The sequence below is a fragment of the Hibiscus syriacus genome, unplaced genomic scaffold (genome assembly GCF_006381635.1).
Source record: "Hibiscus syriacus cultivar Baekdansim isolate YM2019G1 unplaced genomic scaffold, ASM638163v2 tig00000778_pilon, whole genome shotgun sequence".
NCBI lineage: Eukaryota > Viridiplantae > Streptophyta > Magnoliopsida > Malvales > Malvaceae > Hibiscus > Hibiscus syriacus.
Window position 1 is genome coordinate 2,227,361 of NW_024061825.1, and position 20,600 is coordinate 2,247,960.

General features: G+C 32.4%; 1 protein-coding gene across 1 annotated transcript; it reads right to left on the minus strand.

The window, feature by feature from the left end:
* Window positions 1–5,551: 5,551 nt before the first annotated feature.
* Window positions 5,552–11,207, minus strand: LOC120115067 (phospholipid:diacylglycerol acyltransferase 1-like). Its single transcript, XM_039135829.1, has 7 exons — window positions 10,609–11,207; window positions 8,502–8,724; window positions 8,081–8,364; window positions 7,015–7,342; window positions 6,639–6,898; window positions 5,809–6,283; window positions 5,552–5,718 (listed from the first exon to the last, which is right to left on the minus strand). Exons 1-7 carry the CDS (start codon window positions 11,115–11,117, stop codon window positions 5,686–5,688), a joined length of 2,112 nt encoding a protein of 703 aa, XP_038991760.1. The 5' UTR covers window positions 11,118–11,207; the 3' UTR covers window positions 5,552–5,685.
* Between the last annotated feature and the right edge of the window lie 9,393 nt (window positions 11,208–20,600).

Consider the following 20,600-nt stretch of genomic DNA (forward strand, 5'->3'; position numbering starts at 1 on the left):
CACATACACAACTAATAGAATAATGCCCTCATCAGACTTTCTAAGGAAAAAATGGTCAGACTTATTTTCTACATCCCGGATTTCTCAATAGCCTGACTAAAGTTCTCAAACCAAGCCCGAGGACTTTGTTTCAAGCCGAATAGAGATTTCTTCAAACGACATACTTTCTCATACTCCCTCTGAGCAACAAAATCATGTGTTTGCTCCATATACACCTCTTCCTGAAGATCACCATGAATAAATGCATTCTTTATATTCAACTGATGCAAATGCTAATAAAAAGTGGTTGCAAGTGAGATAAATAATCTGATAGAAACAAGTTTAGCAACGGGAGAAAATGTAACATAATAATTTATACCATAGGTCTGAGCATATTCTTTAGCAACAAGTCAAGCTTTCAATCGATTAATAGAGACATTAGGATTGAATTTAAAAGTAAACACCCATTTGTATCTAATAACTTGCTTACCAGTAGCTAAAGGTACCAAATTCCACGTACCATTGTCCTCTAAAGCAATTATTTCCTATAGCATAGTTGTACATCATCCTGGATAAGCTAATACCTCTCGAATAGTTTTTGGGGATAAAAATAGTATCTAAACATGTAAGAAAAGTACGAGAAGAGGATGACAAACGATTATAGGAAACAATAGAAGAAATTGGGTATGTACATGTACGTCTAACTTTTTGAAGGACAATAGGAATATCAAGGTCATATATGGTAATCAAAAGTGGTTGCAAGTGAGATAAATAATATGCAGAAGTCTTATGCAGACTTGAAGAGAAAAGAGATTGAAATCCACGAAGGTGATAAAGTCTTTCTTAAAGTATCACTTTGGAAAAAGATATTGTGTTTTGGGCTCAAAAGAAAATTAAGTCCAAGATTCATTGGACCATATGAGATATTAAAGAGAGTCGGATCGGTGGCCTACCAGTTAGCATTACCTCCGGAGTTGGACAAAGTTCATAATGTTTTTCATGTGTCGATGCTTAGGAAGTATCGATCGGATCCTTCACATGTCATTGCATCGTAGGAAATTGAAATTCGACCGGATTTGACTTATGAAAAAGAACCAGTGCAGATTCTGGCTTGAGAAATCAAAGAACTGCGTAGAAAGACGATTCCTCTAGTTAAAGTGCTTTGGCGAAATCATAAAGTCAAGGAATCTACGTGGGAAAGAGAGGAGGACATAAGAAAGCAACATCCACACCTCTTCACATCAGGTACATATTAAAATTCGATGACAAATTTAATTAAGGGGGAGAGTTGTAATACCCCAAATTTTGTTTAGTGACCAAAAATGTAAAATTTGAAAGTTTAGTGGCTAAAGTATAAACTTTGGAAAAGTTCAGGGACCTAAGTGGTAATTTTCCAAAAAATAATTTTTATTGCATAAATAGATAGTTTACTCTTGAAATTGGAGTTTTATTGAAATCAGATTCTTGATCTGGAAATTGAGTTAAAAAATAGAAAGTGTTAAAGTCCGGTAAAAATTCGGTAAATTAGATCGCATAGAAATTTTGGAAAAATTTGAAGGATGGTCAATTAGGCTTAAAAATATTATTTCCACATTTTAAAATAATGGAAAATATTATAACCATTGGATTTGATGATTTAATTCCATGTTAAATTTGGATCGTTGGATTAAAGTGATAAGATTGTAATTTTTGGGGAATTGCAAGGGAAAAATGGTAAAGTGGGATATATTTTGTTCATATTTGACTTTTGGAAGATGATAATGTTAAGTGTCTTGGTTTTATGGTAAATATGAAGTTTCATTAAGGGTAAATTGGTCTTTTCTCCATTAAATGAATAAAATATTTATTTAAGCTTAAATTAAAGGTAAATTAACATGAAATTAATATAAAATTTCATGTTATTTTGTTCATCTTCCTCATCCCAAGCCGTGAGCTCCTCCAAAGGTGAGAGAAAGTTTCTTTTCAAATTTTGAGTAATTTCCTTTGGATTTTGAGTTATGTCGTGAAATAGAAAATTATTCTACGCGAAAAACGTTATCTTTTGGTACCATTTATGCTTGCTAATCTTGCTTGATTTCAAAGATCCCAAATTCTATGTTCATATTAGGGTTTATGGAATTGATGATGAATCTTGATGTTTTTGAGGTTGTAGATTCATTTTCAAGCTTGTGTGATGATTAAAACATGTTCAATATTCCTAGAAATGTTTCTTTGATATTCGACCAAACTATAACTTGGGTAGACTTTGTGTTTTAATGGAATTTGATTAGGGCTTTGATTGTAGAGATGTTATAAGGCTGAGTGAAGGTTGATTTCATGCTTGAATCGAATCAAAATTGAGCAAAATCATGAAAACCCAAGTTTTAGGACTTTGGAACATTTGACCATGGCTTGTATGGATGAGAAAAATTATAGAAAAATTATGTAAGGACTGGAAATGATGTAGGAAGTATTCTACAAGCCTTATAAAAATATAGGAACCATTTGGTAATTTTCAAAAAGTTGGGGGACCAAATTGGCAATTTTTGGAAAATAATGGGTTGTTGTGTAATTGTTCTATAATTGATGTAATATGCTGAAAATTGTTGTTTTGGAATTGAAATGAGTGTTAGGATGTATTGTGCCTTTGTATATGTATGTGGGTGGTAATTATTTCAATGCTGAAATTTTTGGTATTGAAAGTTTAAGTGATAAAATGGTGAAGGACCATTTTATATAAGTTGAAAAAGTTGGTGCCAAAATTAAAAGATTTAATAAGTGTTGAAGTATTTGATGGTGAATAAGTTTCAAGAAAGATTATGGATTTTGCTTCGGAAATATATTTATGTTAGTACAATACTAACATATGTATCGATATAATTTATGATTTTGTACAGATCGTGATTGACTTTGCATTCGAAGCAAATTAAGTATAAAAAAGATTAAGTTTGGAACATAGTGAGGCAAATCTTTTGAAAATTATTAAGTGTTAATGTGCTAAAGACATACGTGTTACCGTGCTAAAGATTAAGCTTAACCTAGGTGAAACAAGCTTAAATGATAACTCATTTGGAGAGTTACCAACAACCCACAAAAGAAATTAAATGAGTAATCAAATAACACCAAAATAAAGACACCCAACCCAAAAATGAACCAAAAACAAGGAGCGATGATAGGGTGTGGCCGGAATCAAGTAGAGACAGTCTTTCCAAATTGGTCGATCGGTGCACGATGGACCTCCTAGTGCTGGCGGTGTCGAGAGAGGAGCCTCCAAAATTTATCTGTGGAAAAAGACCAAAACACCCTTTTCTTTTTCATACCCAAACAACCCCAGAAAAAAAATCTTTCAACCACTCAAATATTTTAGAACATATGATACTATGCAGAAATCAATATAGACTGTAATTTTCACTAGTATTTTATTGATTAGTAGAGAGGGTATATACACAACTCTAATCATGCTAAACTAGGTAACATAATATATTACATTAAAAAATAATTAGCCCAATAATCTGTAACAGTACATAAACGAGACAAGTAAATCCAAAGTCACGAGACTGAAAGCATTGTCCTTTGTTGTCTCCTAAGCCAATAGTATGCAGACCTCACAGAATATGTTCCAAATGAATGATCGCTCCAAAAGACAATATCCACCATAACCAAAGTTATAGGACAATTCTAAATTGTAGCTACGTCAATAGAGGAAAACACTTGATGTACACGTTGTGAATCCCATTGGATGACCATAAGTAACATAAAATCATGGCAGTGTAGAGGTTGAGAGAGGCTGTCAACATATGTCGTCTCAAATTGGATAGGCACAGTACCACTCCAATGGTTTTGGTGAACCCGAAGGTTACTATCAATGCCAATACGCCAATGAAAACCTTTACACAATTCCTACACAACCGTGTAGATACCACGTCATGCAAAAGAAGGATAGAACCATAAAGTTGTATGCCCAAATTTGAGTGAACTAAAGTTCGAAAAGACTATCCCCTACCGTGGATTGATTGGATGCATAAGGGTCAAATGGTTGCATTAAACATGCATATTCGATTTTGTGTTTTCTTTTTTTCAAAATAATCTGATATTTTTAGTAACATTTGTTAAGCATGTTTCCATAGCTTGATTGCAGAGATATAGAGAGAAACTATAGTCTATGCATGAGATGTTTAGATCCTACAGATGGTATAGATACATGGACCTAAATACTCGTGATGTCATCATGCGTGAATTCCGTTCTGGTTCTTCTCGTGTTCTCATCACAACCGATCTCTTGGCTCGTGGTACTGATGTGCAGCAAGTCTCTCTTGTCATAAACTACGATCTGCCCACTCAACCAGAAAACTACCTCCACCGAATCGGACGAAGTGGAAGGTTTGGAAGAAAAGGTGTTGCCATTAACTTTGTGACTCTAGATGATGAGAGGATGTTGTTCGATATCCAGAAGTTCCACAAAGTTATCATCGAGGAGCTGCCGTCGACGTTGCCGACCTCCTTTAATGAGATTACATTTCCGAAGATAATCGAGGCCGGTGCTCTCATTGTTTTTCCGAGTCTGATAAACCTTCTCTTTCTTTTTTGTTTTCCTATTTAGTGTTACAAGTTTTTGCTCTCTCAAAATTCACATTCAGTGAAAAAAAAAATTATACATCTTTCCTCATTTATATAATTAAACCTTTTATCTTATAAAAACAATATCTTAATATAAATATTTTTAAATATTAAAGAACACTTCCTAAAAATAATACCCTAAACCACTTTAATATTAAACTTTTTAAAAAATACACTTTTTAAAAATAGACATAATTTCGTAATAGTTTTATGGTATAATACGTTAATTTAAGGTTAAAAATGGTGAAAATAGGTGTAACTAACCATGTATAATATTTTAAGTTGGACGTACTTAAAATGTGACATTCATAACATTTTAAGTTACAATCTAAAACGTTATGTTTTTTATCATATTTTCGATCGTGCTTATTTTTATCATTCTTTAGCCTTAAATTAAAGTCTATTATTTAGACTTTTTCGTAATATCAAAACTAGTATCCGTGTATTAAAATAATCATTTTGATCTTTATTCTTTATTGAGAGCATTTTAACCTCTAACATTTTATTTTAAGGTAAAAAGATCCCAAATATTAGATAGAGTAGTCAATTTAACCCTAAATTATTTTTCTAAAACATTTTAGTCCACAACATTTTATTTTAAGATTAAAAAACCCTATTTTAAAAAATTAATCCTATATTAACTAACGATTTTCATCTATAAGAACTTTTTGCCCTAAAATGAAACAATTAAGGCCAAAATACTCTCCACAAATTTTACATCAAAATGATTATTTTGATAAACATTGAGTACTAGTTTTGATATTATGCCTAAAATAATACTAAACTTACCTACAATATATTATCTATATCAAAATATGCTGAAACCACAACCTTGTCATATTGCATACTAATGACTGTATGCATCAAATACAAATATTTTCAAGAAAATAAAAAATATAATATACCTATAAAAAAATCCAACCCCCAATAGGTTCAATGCATAATCCTTGGTAAAATTATGTTACAATTTAGATAATGTTGAGGTAAAGGTATAGCAGCTAAACAATGATATCTACAATCCAATAATCCTGCTTCACTTCTCAAATACCATACAAAGAAATTATCTATGTTCCTCATTTGTTCAAGCAATATGGAAGCCACCTCATTGAATCACCTGGATGAATGTACCGGAGTCTCGTCGTCCTGCACATGTTATTCGTATTCGAGTGTTTTCAGGAAAAATGAAGAGTCGAAATAACAAAACTCGGAAGGAAGAGAGAACAGAGTACGTACCAGTTGCAACTTGATCTTCTCGGACCAGTTAAAGATATTTGAATGAACTTGATCCCCTCCCAGTTCTTCACCGGAAGCACCGGCAGCTAACCTTATAACATCCTCGATCAATGCAAAATTTCCCATGATATCAACATGAGCACCGCTAAGGGTGCCGCGCCCCTCGAGTAGGTTGGCTGGGGGCGAATGATTGTACTCCCTTACGTACGTTCGAATCCCAGATGGATTAAATCGAGTTTTACCACGCCAACCTTTAGCAGACATGAAACCAGCACTTAAAACCGGTACTGTCTCGTCCCCGTCAACAGAATACACACCATCCCTCAGGCAGGTGTCTTCATCATCAGCCGATGTGTCGATCTTAAATGGAATACTACACTCGGCATGCGGAGATAACTTGTACACATATGCTCGTTCAGTCGGTAGGCCAACTCCATATAGAGAAAAAATTTCCATATCTGGAGCATTTGGCAACCTGCGGAATAAGAGTGACAGTGAAGACTGAAAGGTGAACATTTATGAACCAAATGAGTGTACACATACATATTGCAATAGGCATTATCTAAATCAATCGACATGAAAACAAAAATCACGGCCGGCCAAAAAGTGCATTATATCGTGGCCGGCTGCAAGTAGAAAGGAAAACTAAGTATAATTCAAGAAAATAATCAAAACTTAACTCAGATAAGTGTAGATTGGACTTCTATCAACTTATAGGCAACAGATTCAGATTAAAGATACAAAAACCGAGAGGAGACCAAAAAAAAAAGGAAATGAAGAGTAAACCAAGCAACAAGAAACGAAACGAAATGATGGGATAGGTTTCTCACGTTGTTTCCAAAGGATTCGACCAATACTTGTAGTGTTTATACTTAGGGTCATCTAAGTTGTCTGCAATTCCATAGGAGAAATGAGCAGTACCGCGAGCCATCATTTTCGGAGCAATAAAATGAAGCAAGTCAACAGTTGATTCAGCAGTGTAAGTTTTATACTCAGCTACTGCCTTGATACCAGTAAATCCCATGTCATGATATTCCGTCCACACGTCTCGACAAGTTGTGTTTGCAGCACTGTGACCTTTAATAGCACCCTGAACATTGCCATAAAAAATAGTCATACAGCACAACATGGTAAGTTAACTATGCTACAGGGACTCGAGCAATAAGCTAACAGGGAACCTCCAAGATTACACGAGAAATGAATTACCCTGAAGTCTATCCTCTCTATGTCGGATGAAGGTGCCTCGGCAACATCTTTTCCGAAAGATATAATCCTTCCATAATTTGCACTTCTACCTTTACAAACTGCATTTTCAGCACCGGTTTGGTCCATAATCTGAGTGTTATTCTTCTGTTCTCCTTTTTTGCTACAAGAATATCCTTCCTCCGGTGACCAGTCTAGACCACCCCATATTGTGTCTCCACCTCTCGGTACCATCGACATGGTTGAATCCCAAGTCCGGCTCATTCTCATCACATGTTGCAATGTTTGAAACTGAAATATGTCATTATCCAGAAAACCTGGTGCAAGAGCCCTGCATTTCGGGTTCCTTTTTAGTACTACTGTAAGAAAAAACAAAATTACCTGGATGTGCTTTTGAAATAGATGATATTATCATCTAGTAAAGTAACTTACACGTGGACCAATTTCCGAGCTCGAAAAATATAGGCAAAATTACCGGATGCTTTTTGACAAGGACATAATTTTAAATAAACGAACACAAACACATAATTTTAAATAAATGAACATGGACACATAATTTTAAATAAACGAGCACGAACACAATTTTAAAATTCTCAAGGAACATGAATCAAATATGAACAAGCTTAAAAATGAAAAAAGAACATGAACAAAGATATGTTCGTTCAAACTTGGGTTTGTTTACAGTCTTGATCACCGTAAGATGAAAGAAAACCTAAGTTTGAATAATGTTCTATTGTATGCATATATTCTTTTCACATAATCTGCCATACTATACACACTGCAACTTACTACAAATTAGAAAATGGCCCAATGTCATGACATTAACGAGTAAATGAGATCTATGGTTGCTTTCGGCATGTTTAAAACTTAACACCTAACCAAATTCTAAGGTAACTTAGAATGTATGAAAATATTGTTAATAGTAAAATGTGGGTTCATTTGTGTTTCAAATTTTCCTGACACCATGCAAACTCCAAAGTTATTGCTTGGAAAGAGATATAATGACATCAAAGATCAACTAATGTAAGATATAGTTGGTTGCTTCTAAGAAAGTATATTTGTAAGGTACCTGGCAACTGCAATATCCTTTGCCTCAGCAGAAAAAAGCCCGGCAATAGCTTTTGGAACACCGAGAAACGGCCCACCGATGTTAATCACAGCTTTAATATGCTTTGAACACCAATCTGGGCCACCCCCACCACCCATGGGAGCTGGTGCCTCAACCCACTTCATGAAATGTAGGAAATACAGAACTCCCATGGAGTGTGGAATGGCTACTACTTTTCTCCCTCCATTCGTAGCAACCAGCAGTTCGATGTTACTCTTAATACGGCTCAGTGTCTGATCACGTACCTGATTAATTGAAAGATGTCAACAGCATACAGTGTTCAAAACAAAAGCAGAATAATAAAAAGAAAATGCATAATCAATTAATTATACTACCAACGAGCCTACCATCAAGAAAAATTCTAGTTCAGGAAATTTTTTACCTCAGTGTTTTGAAAAGAGAGTCTCCAGTCATAGGCAGCCATATACATGTTTTTCTCCTCGTATCCGATCCGAGCCAAGTTAGCAATAAGAACTGCCCACACAAAATACCCTGGAGCAAAATAATCCGCAGCTACTAGTCCAGAGACGGGTCTCACTCTTATACCACAAGGATCTAATCCGGTTTCATTATCCAATGACATGTGCTCCACCCAGCACAGAGGTCTACATAGCATATGAGAAAACCAGATAACATCAATTATCCAAGCGATACTAGGAGTTCATAATTTAGACACACAACTGTCATTTACAAATCAAAATGCTATTGAACCAGAACAAGGAGCAAGCAGATTGCAATAGGCCATTCAACACAACAAGTTATCCCCATTCTAATACAATATGATGTTTTTCGCTTTTACCAGATTGCAAATTCTTTAAACAACTGTACTACACTTTACATTCTAAAGAAATGTTGCTTTCAGTACGTAAAATACATTTAAGATGATCAATCTGTTGCAGGTTACCGTAAACAAACAAAAAGCTAACAGGGTCCTTCTGGTTCCTTATTGTTTTAATACATCATGCAACTTCATGTTACACCTTAAAACAGCAAGGCACACAATTGAAAGAGTAGTGATATCAATCCAACTCCAATACGTCGTCTGCCATATCAAGAAAAGCATGAAAACCAGTATTCAAAACAAGAAGCACATAATAAACAGATAGCCCTCATGACAAGACCATATGAGCATATGTTACTCGGACTTAGTGCTCGTTGGATATGTGTATGTGTCCAACACGGATATGAAGAGTCGGAACAACATAGGTGGTAGTCGGTAGACACACCATGACATTCAAAATCAGGTGGAAAAGAAGAAAAAAACTCAAATGACTACCAAAACTGTAAACTAGTTTAGAAATATAGCTTGCACAAAGTTAAACTAATCCTACCTACAATTTAGCCACTATAAGTAACAAACCAACTTAAGATTCCATTCAACAACTACCCCTTTATAACCTCAAATCACAACAAAACTTCAATATTCAACTTTTCATATAAATTGCAAATTAAATACTCACAAATAACTAAACAAAAGTGACCTGGAGTTCCAAAATATATCAATAAAACATAGTTACTTATAACTATAATTAGAAGCAACAGTACAACACCAAAAACTGCAAGGTTAATTCTCCAACGCGATGCACAAGCTTCTTCTATATACAGTTCTCCGGTTGTATGCATCTTTCTTCCTGTTTATAAATAGAGAAGCTAATTCCAAGGTCTGAATCCATGATCAAAATAGGATTGTCAAAAACTTCATAAACTATACCTTTTATCAGGCAAACAAAACTGCAACATAAATCATCAATGTATTAAACCAACAAACAGTGCTAAAAACGGCATCGAAATCACTAGTACCCCTTACTGAAAATTATAAAACTACACCTGATTTCTGGGGTTTTGAATTAGTGAAAGGGATAGTATGTAGATACTTAACCTTAATTACTGAAAATTCACACACTAGTTATTTTATCCCACAACCAAATATACATCAAATTATCAATACCTGGTATACCAAATCAAGAAACAATCCTAAGAACAGCATTTTAATCACCGGTACCCCTTATACAAAACCAAAAAAAAAAAAAAATCCGGTGTTCTGAATCCGGAAAACGACAGCAAGTAGACACTTGACTTTAATTACCAAAAATTCATAAACAAGACCTTTTATCACACAACAAAAAAATGCAACAGCAGTCATCAATATCAGGTGCACAAAATCAGCACGCAACCTTAAAAACAATACTCAAATGCTCAATACACTTTATCCAAACCATAAAACTACACTTAATCAAGGGGTTTGAACCTGGAAAATGGCTAGCAAGTAGATAATTACCAAATTTTAATCATCAATATTTGTTCAACGAAATCAACTAAAAATCCTATAAAAACACCAGTTAAATCACCATAAAGTTCACCTAATTCCCAGCTAGATGGCAAGTGCAACAACTGGCAAGCTGTTTTCCCCAAAATTATACCTTCATTAGATGAGAAACACACACAAAAAACTTCCAATAAAAGAAAGCAGGCAGCTAAAAGATTAATACCTTTTATACACTTCACCAAAAGTACCACCCCATAGCCGCTTTCTAAACAACCCTTCAGCACACTCTCTTCCTTCCCACAACTCAAGCCCACCGGTGACAATCCCCGGAACAAACACCACCGGATGCTTAGCCTCCAACCCTTCCTTCTTAAGCTTCACGCCAGGCGGGTCGGGCAAAGGACCTGTTATTGCCTCCGTTACATACTGAGGAAACGAAGCTGGCATTGCATTGTAAAGGAACAACAGCAGCCACCACGTTATACATATGCAACCGATGAACCAACAGCACGTGTCCAAACACGACCACTTAGACGGTGGTGGTGACGGTGGCGATGGTGGTTTCTCCCCACGTTTCTTATTGATCTTTGATGGGTTTTTCTTGTTTTTACCATTACCATCGTCGTCGTCGTCTTCATCATGACCTTGGTGTTGTTCTTCTTCCTCTTTCTCCAATAAGGGTTTTGAATCTGAAGATTCATTGATGGGTTTCCTCCTCCTAAGTAGTGACATGTTTCCTTTTTCCCTTTTGTCCGAATATAGTCGGTCTTAAAAGAACTTTCTTTTCTTTCTGGGGAAAATCACTTGAAGCACTCAAGAAAGAAAAAAGAGAACTTTTTTTAAGTTTAGATCGAAAATAGAAATGAGACAGAAAAAGCAATTATAGGCATCAAAGGATCAATAATCCAAAGCAATTACGCTTATCCAATTTACTGCCATACTTTTTTTCTTGAACATATAAATTTATGATTGAAGTAAGAATATGACAGAAAAAATTCTTTAAACGTATAAAATTTTACATACCACACACTATAAACACAAGAAAATACATAAAACTTACAAATTTATATAAAAATATTACTTTAATAAAACTGCTAGAACCGTCTAAAAGTCAGATAAAGGAGTTTTTTTTTTTGTCTGCGCTGTTGATAGGGCGTTGGCGGATGGGTCATCAATGGTGATGGAGGCTTCGTCTTCCTCGTTCATCAATTCGAGGGAAGTGGGCCTGCTTTGAATATAAGCCACTTAACTGTTGGAAACATTTTCATTATTGAACGTTTGGGTTTAGGGGTGTTATTTTTTTATTTTAACCGAATTAACCGATCGAATTAAATTAATTTGATTAATTCGGTCGGTCATCGAATTAATTCAGTCGAAGAACGGTTGACATTTTTTTTAATATTCGGTTAACGGTTAATTCAGTTCAAAATCGATTATTTCACTGAATTAATTAAATTAATTAAAATTATTAAATATGAAAAATATTATATTTATTAAATACATATTTTAAAATTGAACTCTTTAAGAATTAAGACTTAATTATTTTTTAACCACACTAAACTTATTAAATTATCAATATCTAATTAAAATTTTAACCCAAATAAGAAAAATATTGTTATTATATTCAAATTAATATAATTAAATAAATTATAAAAATTTTCGGTTAATTCGATTAACATTTTTTAAAAAAAACGATTCAATTAACGGTTAAAGAAAAAAGTTTATTATAAAAGTAATTCTATACTATAAAAAATATTTGTAAAATATTTTAATGTCAAATACCGACAAATATTTTCTTTTTGAAAACCAGACATTATATTTGTTTTTGAGTACGAAGGAAATAAGCTAGTCACTAAGCGTTCAAAGCAGCTTGAGCATCCGAGTGGAGGTGGTCCACCGCTTCCCTTGGTGGCTCCCAAAACACCTGAAAAACCTCCGATTGGTTTCCAGCTAACCAGGCTAAACCGTCAGCAACGCGGTTGCACTCTCTGAGAACATACTTAAATTGAAGAAGCCAACTGGACGAAGGCAAGGACATGGGAGGCCATCGTAGAAATACCATCAACCCCAGGTTGACGTTGAAGCACGACAATTGCCTCCCTGCTATCGGATTCAAGAATAAGCCGTCAAACATTCATGTCACAAGCCATACTTAATCTCGTATAAAGACCTCACAGCACTGCATCAATCACAGTATAATACTCAATGTTTTAAGAAAAACCCGTTATCCATGTCGCTTGTTGATTACGAATAACACCCATCCGACAGAAGTTCGTCGAGCACCATTCGTATTCAACTTTAACCAATCATCCGGAGGTGTCGACCAAATAGCCTCCCAATTCGCTATTTGACCACGAGAACTTCTCCCAGAATTCTTCCTCCGATAGGCATTTATCGTTCCTCCTTTAGTCGTCGACCGACTCTACTAAATAATACTTTCCCCGAATGTAAATCCCATATCAAATATCAGTTTATTCCTGCGAGTCCAGAGACACCAAATCATCGTTTCGAAGAGAATATCCTAATCATCCTCCATGATCGGATAACGCCTAGGTCGTCGGACAATCTCGAAGTATGTGGGACGTGCTTTCTACAGAAGCACCGCAAACAACGCAACTGGCATTTGAAGCCAAGTGTCGTCGTACCCGTTCCTCGTTTGACAAAAACCGACCTTGGCAAACCTTCAAACCCCATAATTTAGGTACTAAACTTGTAGTTTATCCAATTACTTTCTTTGAAAAATAGAGTAAACTACACTTTTAGTATCAAAACTAATATCTTTATTCTATTTTGGTACCCAAACTTTATTTTCTTTTAAATCATACCAGATGCTTAATTCAGGTTTTAATTTGATACTCCATTTTTAGAAAATTAATAGAACTTTCGTGTGGTACGTTTTTCTTATTTTTTTTCAATGATGACTGTTGTGTGGTATGATTTTGAATAAGAAAAGTTTAGGTACTAAAAAGGAATTAAAGTAATAATTTAGGTACTGAACATGTAATTTACCCAAATTTATTTAAAAAGGATTTTTTGTTTAGATCTTAAGTATTCCTATATATTTCTTTTATTTTTAATTAACAACTAATTTATTTATAAGTAATTCTTAATTATTGTAAATATATATTATATGAATACGTTTTAATATTGAGTTTGTACGTAAATAAATAATTAGTTAAAAATAAAATAAATATATACTACTTGAGACTTAAATATAAGATCTTTTACTTTCTAAACTATTTTTAACTAAGTTGTTTTTGGTGATATTATATTAACGTGACTTTACGATTTTTCATAATCAATAATATATATATATATATATATATATATATATATATATATTATTTAATGAGTGGTTGTTTAATATACTATATTTAAATTTTTTTAAAAAATCATATATAAACAATACGACAAAAGCTTGTCGATTGTATATTGTCAAATATAATTCTTAAATATGATCAGATTCATATTAATACGGCGATCATAGACAATTATAGATATTGTGATCCTAACGTATTTCACAATGAAATGATTGTTTTGATTATCGTATTGATATAAGTCTAATCAAGTTTAAGAATTATCTTTAATAGCTTAAAATCAATAATTTTTTATCATGATATTTTCACATCTCACATTATTATATATGATTTTAAAAAAATATTTAAAAAAATATTTTAAACATGTACTTATTGAATTATTAAATATAAAATACATAGATGTCGTCACCACCATCATTCGTTCGACATATGCTCGTATAAATATGTATCTTCGACACATACTACATGTAGATACTCGTTTTTATCTTGGTTTTAATTGTTAATTATTATTATTATTATTTTAATTATTATCACTATTATTAATAATTTTATTATTATTATTAGGTTACAACTTGGCCCAAACCCAAATTACAAAGCCCAAATGGGCCAACCCAACCCAGATCCGGTTACTGTAACACCCCAACCCATACCCGACCCAGATATGAGTCCGAGATGTCACATTGACTTTTCGAAACCATATTCTTGGTAAATAGCAAAATATTTTAACTTATATTAAGAAAATATGATAATATATTGTTGAATCATGTTTGTTATAACCAATTTAAGAAAATATACGTTTTTATGAACAGTAAAATATGGTATGAACAGTACCGTGAACATTAATGAACAATATCGTGAACAGTACCGAATGTTAAAATTTTCCCAGCTTGCTTCAGGGGTATCGATTCCCCTGCTATAGGGAACAGATTTCCTGCTACAGGCTGCTACAGTACCTCGGCAAAATATGTATAAAACTCATAAAATACTAATCTTTCATTCGTATAAAATTTCCATGTACAACTACACATTTAAAACATTACAAAATTCAATCATATGATTTTACAAACCAATAAAAACATATCGAATTCAAATCTTTATTACATGTCAACCACTATCATTATTACAAAATACATACTATTTAATTCTTTTCTGATTTGATCTTTGGAAAGGAGGAACTGACATGTCTTGCATAACTTTTATCAATCTTCCTCTTCTAAAAATCTACGCGTGAAACAATCACACGCTAAGTCGTTGACTTAGTGAGGCATATAAAACATATAATAAAAACCATAAAACATTTCATATATCAAAATGCATACAGTCACATATATCATTTCATAAAGAAATACATTTAACATCATATAATTCATGTAATACAGTTCATATAACTAAAAACATATATCCTTTCATATAACCAATCACATATACATATCACACTCAATATATTTGTTTAATCTCTTTATTAGCCCATGTACACCAGTGAGAACTTAAGGTATGTGAGTACATTGAGGTTGTGTACAAATGTTGTCACCACAGCTCGTATAAATTCCCACTAGGGGCACTGAATATTTGTCCCGAAGGACCGCTTAGAAATGTCCCGAAGGACCACTATGTCCCGAAGGATCACATATCACATATGTCCCGAAGGACCACTCCTTAAGAACCACATATATAATACAATGAACCAAATAAGTGTACCGAAGTACCACATACATGTTCCATAGAATTACATATATGTCCTGAATGACCACGTAGACCCTCGACTCTTGGCATGCCAACTATACCTATAGCTCTCATATCATATAACATGGGCATTATCATTTGTTCATTTCATATAACTTGTTCTTTCTTTTCTGTCACATACCACATGTATGTGTAACCGTATGTCTTATGTCATATCACATGTATCACAAGTACATGTATTCACATAGATCATTTCATATAGTTTATATCATTTCTCATTTGTTCATGTAAACTCGCATATCATATCATATCATATCATATCATATCATATCATATCATATCATATCATATCATATCATATCATATCATATCATATCATATCATATCATATCATATCATATCATATCATATCATATCATATCATATCATATCATATCATATCATATCATATAACATATATCACATGTTGCATATAATCACATAGCATATAAACTTATACATATATTGATGTACATACTTACATATATTTCGTATATCAATGCCAAATAACTTATGTCATATTTTCCTTTATTCATGTAATTCATTATTACATATTACATACACTCATTTCCATTTACTCATGTATTCATACAATTCATGTAACATATACAATAATATATATCACATACACTCATGCCACATAAACATCGTATAAATAAAAATTCAAATAACATTTAAGGAGTCACTTCTTACTATAGTAACTCCATCATTGGCTCATCGCAAACCAATGTTTGTTCGATAACATAAGTACAATTAAATTTGCACTCATCTTAGCCTTGCTTTGATTCGATCCTAATTCTTTAATTGTTCTGGAACTTGTTTAGGCTCTGTATCTACATAAATATAATTTTCAAAATAATTATCAGAAGCCTAAACCTTAAACTTGATGTTAATAACTTAAGCTAGTTTAATGAACCAAGAATTCCATTTTTCCTTTAGGGGGTATCGATACCCCCCCATAGGGTATTTGTACCCTCTGCATAATCTGTAAATTTTACCCAAAAATTATTGTTTAAACCTGAAAATCATTAACTCTTCACTCAATTCTTCTATTTTAAGCCCCTATCATACCATTAAACTCAACTACCATTACTAAAACCAACTTATATCTATATAAACCATCTTTATCTTCCATATCTCATTATGATTCTTAAAATTAAGAATCATACAGAATTTTCACATGTTCTAAATTCAATTCTAACACTTCATATCTCTTAATTAAGTTGATGACAAGTCAAATTTAGTTTCAAATTCAACTTATCAACTCTTTTCCATAAATTCTCTTAAAAACCCATTTTCTTTAATCTTTCACAACTTCTTAATCTTTTGATTTTAAGACAAATTAAGCTTTCCTTAAGCTTAATTATCATCTAAGGATCAAAACTCAACCTTTAATTGAACAAATAATCAACTAATGAGGAAACTTACCTTTGCCTTTGAGCTCTTACGTTTGAGAGAAGAAGGAAGAAGAAGATAACTATGAAAGCTTATTATCATCCTTCACAATCCATGTGGGTTTCCTTATCTTATAAGGAAATAAAAAATCTTTCTTGTCAAATGACCATTTTGCCCTTTAATTCTTTGGATAATTACTAACAACTTTTAGGAAATATCATCAAATAAATCATTGAACTATTCAACTATTCTACTTTTATCACCAAATTCTGAAAATTTATAATTTAGTCACTAACCCGTAGTTTGGGATGTTACAAATCTCCCCTCCTTTTAAGAAAATTCGTCCTCGAATTTTCATTTTACACTTTGACAAGAACATATCTTTTAATACTCTCATATTGTTTCCTTTATTTAATCTTTCATTCCTTTAGTTCTTCAACTAACTTTTCCCCTTATTCATTCATCTACTGTCTTTTATCATATAAACAGTAACCAGTAACCTCATCCATTTTTGTCTTTTCTCTCCTTCGATTATGCATTTTCTTTTGATCTTTCTAAAATTCATATAATGTCACTCATCACGTAGACATTAACATTCATTTTCATCACTTAACATCATAAATCAATCAAATTCTTTATAAATTTTTAATTACCTTGCAACAATAACCAAACTTTTATTCCATCATCGTTTAACCAAGAACATAACCTTACATCTTCTTCAATTGTGATTAAACATATACTTTACGGAATCAAACAATCTTTCACATTACCTTGCACATTTTTTCTTACTTCTCCATTGAACTTATAATCTACACTTTCATAAAACCTTTATCATACCTGATCCTTTAAACTCCATCTTTCTATAATCAAGATCCCCTTATCCATAACTAAATCATATCTTTCACCAGTGTTTTCATACTTTATTCATCTCACTTATATTCATCTCTAATTACCGATCTTTATCACATCTTTATAATTTTGATAAGCATTTTCACTTATATAGAACCTCATTCTTTACCATTTCTTGTACTTGGTATATTTTTCCCCCTCAAAGCTCCCTTTTAAAAATGTAAATATTCATCTCCTTGCCTTCATCATATCTATATGATTAAAATACATAACCATATCTAGATCCATATTATACTTGATTAACTCACTTTATCTTTTCTTTAAATCTTATTACTCTATCACCTTTACTCTTACAGCTATTCAATAACAATTGTTCAATCTAGGGCACATGCCCTAATCAATTAATCATATATTTTTTTTCCAATCAGAATTATCTCAACTATAGTTTACTTAACTTATCAAATCCACATTCATTCTTATGCACCATGAAATTTCCTTTGTTCACACTCAACCTTTCAACATCTTCTATCTTATAAAATAATCACCAATGTACCTATTTCTTTAAACTCTTCCAAAACAATAATCATATCAATGAATCTTCTATTATTCCCATTATAATATTTATTTACCATACTTTAACTCAACCGCATAGCAACTAAATTATTTCATCTAACTTTTTCACTTTAGAATAGTGGAGATCCTCTAACATTATCCAGTTGCGCATTTAATTTTCTGAACGCAATCCTTAACTTTTTAATATAGGGTACAACCCTTATCAACTCAATCATATACCTTCTTTTCAATCAAAAATTTCCTCAACAATATCTTACTCAACTTTTCAAACTCGGACTCTTACTCACACACAGTATTATTCCTCTGTTTCAAAATCAAACGTTATAACTTCCTTTATCTTATAAATTGTTCACTGACATACTCATTCTCAAACTTTTCTATTACTCTTTATCTTCTCTTAAACATATTAATCCTTATCTCCTTTACCACATCACATTACATAATGAAAATATACATTGTATTTGAATCCACTTCATATTTGGTTATCATAACCTGACAATATCTTATAATTTCAATACATTTCCATCACATAATTTTGTTAGCCATTGCTAACTCTTTCCATCTATAATGCAAATCCCTGATCATATCCACACTCTTGCTTATACACAATACTATTTACACGTCTAATATTCCTTTTCACATATCACCTCTTCAATAAATCTTTCGTGCTATCATAATCTTCACTTCATTACTTTAATTCTTTCATTACCTTTTTCCCCCTTATGCTTTTACATTCCTTTCATATCATTTATACTTTTCCTTCTTTATCCTTTTTAACATTTCTATCAATCCTTAGTTTCCGTCAAACATACACATCCTTTAACTTTAATACATTCACTATCACACTACTTTATTATTCAACTTATTTCTTTCAATCAAAACATAAACCTTCATCAAACTATCCATATATATATATTCTTTCCAGTCAAAATAATCCATTCGTTATTTTCTTCACTTATCAAACCTTCATTCTCACTCGTCCATAATACAATTCATTTGGTTCAAATTCAACCATTCCATTTATCTTTGTCTTATAACTGATCACTGATATATATATTCTTAACCCCTCCTTGATCTTTTAATATTCTCTAATTAACATCCATCTCTTCCACTTTATCTTGTCCAAGCTATAAAGAAACTATTCTATTTCAGAACGATAAAGTTCCTTTAATACTTTAATTTCCAATACATCTGAACTGATTGGTTTTATTCTCTGCCAGAGAATACAACTAATTATATTCGGTTTAAAGTTGAAAACCAGAATCTCTATCTTTCTTTGATGGTGCTTAACTTTATTAAGCACTAATTTTCTTAATCATCTAAGATTTTTTATGGTGTTCCAATCTCACATTAAATTATTGGTGGCGACTTCTCACATTTTCGAAAGATTTTCAAAGAGAAAACCCCCGAGTCGGTATCGATCTTTCCCTGCCCAGGCGAAAAATTGTATCGACATTTGGTTTAGGAGAAAGGGTGAGAAATGAGAGAATTAGGTGATTTAGGGGTATTTATAGGAGGACTAGGTTGTAATTATAAGTTTTTTAAATTATTTCTATAGTCCCTGTACTTTTGATACGTAGTTCATTTTGGTCACCTATTATAATTTTGCCTCTGAATTTTCAATTAATTCACTCCAATCCTTGATCATATTTCTTGTATTTTGTAATTCAGTCCCCTAACTTTTCTTATTTCTCCTGGAAGCCCATTTCTAGCATTATTTGGATCCATAAATTCCAATTTGTTTCGATTCGGTCCTTTACATATGTTTTTATTTTATCCTATTTTTTTATTTTTTTATTTAACATTTTTCTCTTTTTTCCCTTTTTTCTTTAACATTTATATGTATATATATATTTGCATATCTATTTTTTTTAATATTTTTCCTATTTATATATTTTTATTTCTTTATTTCTTTTACGTAACTTTATTTTATATATATATATATATATATATACCCATTTTTTTTATATATGTAAACTTGTTTTTATCTTCTCTTAGGAACAACTTTAATCGGTCAAAAGTAAGTAATTAGGATTGACTCTTTAAATTTCAGTTTAACTTTTAATTTTCGCAATCAATACAATAGATAAATTAACTTGGTACCGAAAGGGAAGTACAAGGGTGCTAATCCTTCATTGGTTGTAATCGACTCTCGAATCCAACATATTTATGACAAAACGCAGATCAAGTAAGATGATAAATTAAGGTATCCAGTCAACCAAATGATCGGTGGCGACTCTAGCAACTATCATACCATTAGGGGGTATCGATACCATTACTTAAACCAACTTATATCCATATAAACCATCTTTATATTCCATATCTCATTATGATTCTTAAAATTAAGAATCATACCGAA